Here is a 4,992-nt window from a genome sequence, read left to right on the forward strand (position 1 = left end):
GGTCTTATTGTAAAGTGATACCTATTGGTCTTTATAGTTCTTTTGCACTTTAATCTGTGTAAAACTTTTTAACTTTATACATTTTTCTGTATTGCTTTATTGCATTTAAATGTTCAGTTATTTTTGTTATAAGAAAAAAAGTTATTAAACGTGTTATACCGTATTATGACAGCACTTTTTTTAAACTAAATTTCAATATCGTGATAATACCGTATACCATGATAAAAGCATTAGCAATTAATCGCAACATGAAAATTTGATACCGGCATATCCCTACCTCCAGCAAATATTAAGCTAATGGAAACATGCACTTCTAGTCATACCATATAATGAATCAATGACATCCCAATGCAGTTACAGAGCACTACAACATTTGTTGGCTAAAATACCTTTCACTGAGGTCAGTGTCTCCAGAGGTGGCACAGATTCATGGTAAATGAAGTCATTGTCTTTTTGGGCAGAATTAAATCTAAAATGAAAAGTGACATGAGAAGTGACAAATGAGCTTCCTGCGACTTTTTATACTAAATGAATTATGCCTTTTGGTAAGTTAAGTATAACATCATATCTGCTCACTTTCCACCAATGACATCCATGGTAAATCTAAGGGCTTCCTGTACACTGTCTGGCTGACCCTTAGCCAGCTTAATTGCCTCGTTGAGTTTGTCTATTGAGCTCTGAAGGTAAGCAACCTGTTGAAAATAAATAAAGTATTTTATATCTTTGTATTAAATAAAGATCAGATTAAAAAGGTTTACAAAACAGCTGGTTCTTTCTGGGTTCATTTCAAACTTATTTTAAAATCATCCTCTTCCTCCCAAAAAAATCATGAACTTATTTTAAAAACATCCTCTTCCTCTTTCTATATAAAAGGTTTTTAAAATGGTTTTAGCTAGAGATTGAAGTAAACTACAAGAGATAAGTCACACTGTTCTTCCTAAAAAAAACTTGATCTTTTTAAAGGTCAAGAGGCTAAGATGAGGTTGAAACTATTTCTCCATGCCAAAGAGCACAGATGGCCACTAACTGAAAGTGAAGACAGAAAAACAGGCATGTTGTACCCTCTCTCCATACTTCTGCTGCTCTTCAGCCTGTTTCCCCATGTGCAACTGTTGAGAGAACAAGGATTTGTATGACTTGCTTAGAAACATAAAAAATTCACATTTGACCAGCCTGCTCTGTAGTTAGTCCAACCTCAGTTTGAATAGAAGACTCACATGAGCAACTGCAGCAAAGTAGTAAATCTTCATTTGCACTAATTTCTTCCAGTCTTTCTGTATCTTTCCTAACATTGAAGCAGTTTCTGAGTTCTCCAGAGCTCTGCATGCCTCTTTGTAATAGTCCACCACCTGAAGACAAAAATATTTCTTATCCAAACATGTCTTACAGTCATACTGCCAGCAAATGGGATATATATAGCTATAAGCATGCTCAAATTTAGTAAAAAAAACATAATCTTAAGATGAAATGTGAAAACCCTTAACTATTCTTTATTGTCATGGATGTACCTTCATTTCAAGCCAAGGTACTTGTAAATGGTAGGGGGAAAAAAACAAGGAAGTACCTGGGCACTTATCCGAGCAACGAGAAAGCTCTTCCTGTTGTCCAACATAGATTTTTCCAACAGGCACTCTTGGGCCTGACCCTGAAAAAAGCAGTTGGTACTTTAGCCCTACTCTACAGCATAGTAAAAAGAGCTGCAGCCTTCAAAGTCTCGTGTGACATTCACAGCACTCTAGAAAGGCAAGACAATGCAGAGAATGTAGAAAATGCATGACCATAGATGTCTTGCTTAACTGGTAGAGCATAGTGATAGAAATGTTAAGTGTGATTTTAAGGGAAGACACATGATGATTAAAAGTATGCCTTGAATGCACAGTAAGATTTACCTGTCTCAATTGCTCCAGTTTCTTCAACTGCTCATTATAATTGTCAGGATCTTCACCGTAGTTCTTCAGTATGAACTGAGAAAATGGAAAATTGATATGAATGATCAAAAGAAACAAAGCAAAGACGTGTTCTGGTCTTTCTGGGCATTAACGAGACTATCAATACAATACAAATAAAAAATAAATAAATAACTAAAAAATCTAATATTTGGTATAGATGGAGTTTACATTTGCTTATTTGATTAGTGATGTATAAATTGTGCAAAAATCGTAATTATTTCTTATTTATTTTATGCCATAACTGTTCTTGGTTTTATTCTAAAACTTCCTGTTTATTTCCAGGATTAAATGAAAAATCTTAGAAAAATCTCGATAAGCACTTAAGCATTTGGTAATTGAAAGTAACAAAGCAAAGAAGTTTTCTGGGGGTTTTTTGGACATTAACAAGATCATTCAATACAACACAGATAAAATGTTAAAAGATCACACACACTGTTACAGCTTAAATCATTTGATATTAAAGAGACAATGAAAAACATAATCAGGTTTTATCATGGAATCTACAAGAAAAATCTGGCACTGCAGTTCCTCTTGAACCCGATTCACTAAACTATCTTAGTATTGTTATTTTGTTTGCATGCAACACTGCCAATAATTACCATGCAAAAACATAAACAACCACTTTTAACAACCTGAACCTGCTATTCTTCCTTTGGCCTAGTTTGTCAGGAATGGATCCGATAACTAACATGACACAAGCTGATAAAAATTCCTAACTGCTGGGAGGAAGTGAAGGATAAGGAAGCATGAATTTTGTGAAGTTTAACACAATAATATAAACATTTAATTCACTACCGCACAAAGTAATTTTTAATGTATCCTCAGGCAGGGACACTGCAGTAATTCCAGAGGAACCAATGATGATTATAAACAGAAAGCAGAGAATCATGACTTTAGTGGCATGTCATTGCAACCCAATCTAAAAATATAATTTACTCACCCTCATGTCTTTCAAAACCCATATGACTTCGTCAGTGGAACTTAAAATGAGTAATTTGAAAAAGAATGTCTGTTTTTTTCCATGCAGTTGAGTTAATGGTGACCACAGTTGTCACTTGTCTAGTAAGATTTTTACTGTAATAGTAATAGTTTTAATGTCTCTATACGGTTCTCACGTACAGCTATAATACGGCCAAAAAGAATTTGGAATATAGCACAAGAGTAAATAATTCCTATGATGCTTTTTTGTCATTTAAGAGTTTGACATCACCAGTCCCCGTCCCCATTCATTGCAGGAAAATACGATATGAAGATTCTATAAACTATCCCCTTTTGTATTCAGCAAAATATATAAAGACAAACGATTTGATGAATGACACCTGGGTAAGTAAATAATGACAGACATTTTTGGTTAATGACAGATATATTTTTGGTTGAACTGTTCCTTTAAGAAAACACTGAATAGCTCACATAATACCTGAAAAACAAGGCCCTGGACTCAAATTTGAGTTTTGGGGTAGATCACCTATACAAATCATGCTGTTTTATTTATTTTCAGATTGAATAGGAGCAAAGACTGTAGTGAGTGGCCTGATCAGGCCTGTCTGGTCCCTCACCTGTTTGACAGTCGGGCTGAACTGAAACTCCCCTGCCTCCTTCAGATCCAGCCAGATCATCGGCATTCGCGGCACGGCTTCCATTGCAGCCGCCGATTTCGCTGAACCGACTAAACTAGAATAGAATTATAGCGATCACGCACCTGGAAAGATAGCTGCCGAAATATTATTTTAAATTTTACAGCTCTAAACGACTGTCATGCCCCCATTTACACCCATACAGGAAGCGATTGAAGCTTCCGGAAGTGACGTCATGAGATCTGAACTCTGATTCTGGGAAATGTGGTTCTGCAAAAAATAAAAATAATAATAATAATAATAAAATGAATTAAATAAATAAGGAAACGTGGTTATGCAAAAAAGCACAACATTTTAGTCCTTATTTACTTTAAAGATATGATTTAGCATTAATATTGTGCTTTTCTTTGTGTACGTAAATCCATGTTTATTTTTATTGTAAATGTCTCATTAGAGAAACGACCATGTTTTTTTCCTGATCATATATGTATTATATGTTCTGCAATAAAAAAAGGAAATGTAGTTTTGTACTGTGTTCTGCTGCATATTAATGTCTGTTATTCCATTAAAAAAAATTTACTGATGCTTTAGCCTATTGCATTTGATCTACAGAGGTGTAAAACCTGCAGAGAAATCATACTTTATTAAAAGGATACTATGTCAAAAATTAATTACAAAATATCTAGCCAAAAAATACATGCTCATTTACTTAGTACTTATAAAGCACATATTCTGCAAGACCACATCCCTACCCAATCCCTAAACTTAACAACTACCTTACTAGCTATTAATAAGCAGCAAATTAGGAGTTTATTGAGGCAAAAGTTGTAGTTAATGGTTAGTTAATTGCGAGAATTGGACCTTAAAATAAAGTGTGACCACACCACATTTTCATATCTACACAATCATATTCATATTTTGAAAATCCATGACTTTTGTCAGTGGAGCAAAAATGAGTCATTTGTAGCAGAATGTCTGTTCTTTTCGATACTATTGAGTGAATGGTGACAACAGTTGTCAAGTAAGATTTTTCTTGAATAATATTTTTAATGTCTCTGCACATTTTTCACACAAGATGTACTGATGCTATTTTGCATTGTATCTACAGGTGTAAAACATTTACAAATAAATTATACCTTGACTAAAATAGTCAAAAATTTAATTTTCTTTATGGCTTTGGAGAATGTTTTACATCTGTAGATGGGAAAATAATGTTAAGAACAATTTAGGCCTGGGCGATAAAACGGTATCGATATTTATCGACGGTACACCTTCAATATCGATAGAAAAAATTATCGATATAGTGATATAGGCACGTGCTATGAGTGACGCAGACAGCACACAAACACGAACACATGCTGAATTGAGTGCTGTGCCTGCCTGTGATGAGGAGATTGTGAATAAAAAATGAATATTAGTCGAATTTAAAATAAACATTTGCATTTGAATGTTAGGTGTGCATCAGGGAA

The 4,992-nt window shown here is 34.3% G+C and overlaps 1 protein-coding gene across 1 annotated transcript in view; it reads right to left on the reverse strand.

The window, feature by feature from the left end:
* LOC107713797 (tyrosine-protein phosphatase non-receptor type 23-like) overlaps positions 1–3,723 on the reverse strand; it is an 11,621-nt gene extending 7,898 nt beyond the window's left edge. The window contains exons 1-8 of the mRNA XM_016519408.1: positions 3,506–3,723; positions 1,890–1,964; positions 1,682–1,735; positions 1,565–1,645; positions 1,218–1,349; positions 1,062–1,109; positions 577–692; positions 390–469 (exon numbers count right to left, since the gene is read on the reverse strand). Coding sequence (XP_016374894.1) covers positions 390–469; positions 577–692; positions 1,062–1,109; positions 1,218–1,349; positions 1,565–1,645; positions 1,682–1,735; positions 1,890–1,964; positions 3,506–3,589 — 670 coding nt within the window. The 5' untranslated portion in view covers positions 3,590–3,723. The remainder of the gene's footprint in view (positions 1–389; positions 470–576; positions 693–1,061; positions 1,110–1,217; positions 1,350–1,564; positions 1,646–1,681; positions 1,736–1,889; positions 1,965–3,505) is intronic.
* Positions 3,724–4,992: the final 1,269 nt, after the last annotated feature.

The sequence above is a fragment of the Sinocyclocheilus rhinocerous genome, unplaced genomic scaffold (genome assembly GCF_001515625.1).
Source record: "Sinocyclocheilus rhinocerous isolate Xijiao unplaced genomic scaffold, SAMN03320098_v1.1 scaffold779, whole genome shotgun sequence".
NCBI lineage: Eukaryota > Metazoa > Chordata > Actinopteri > Cypriniformes > Cyprinidae > Sinocyclocheilus > Sinocyclocheilus rhinocerous.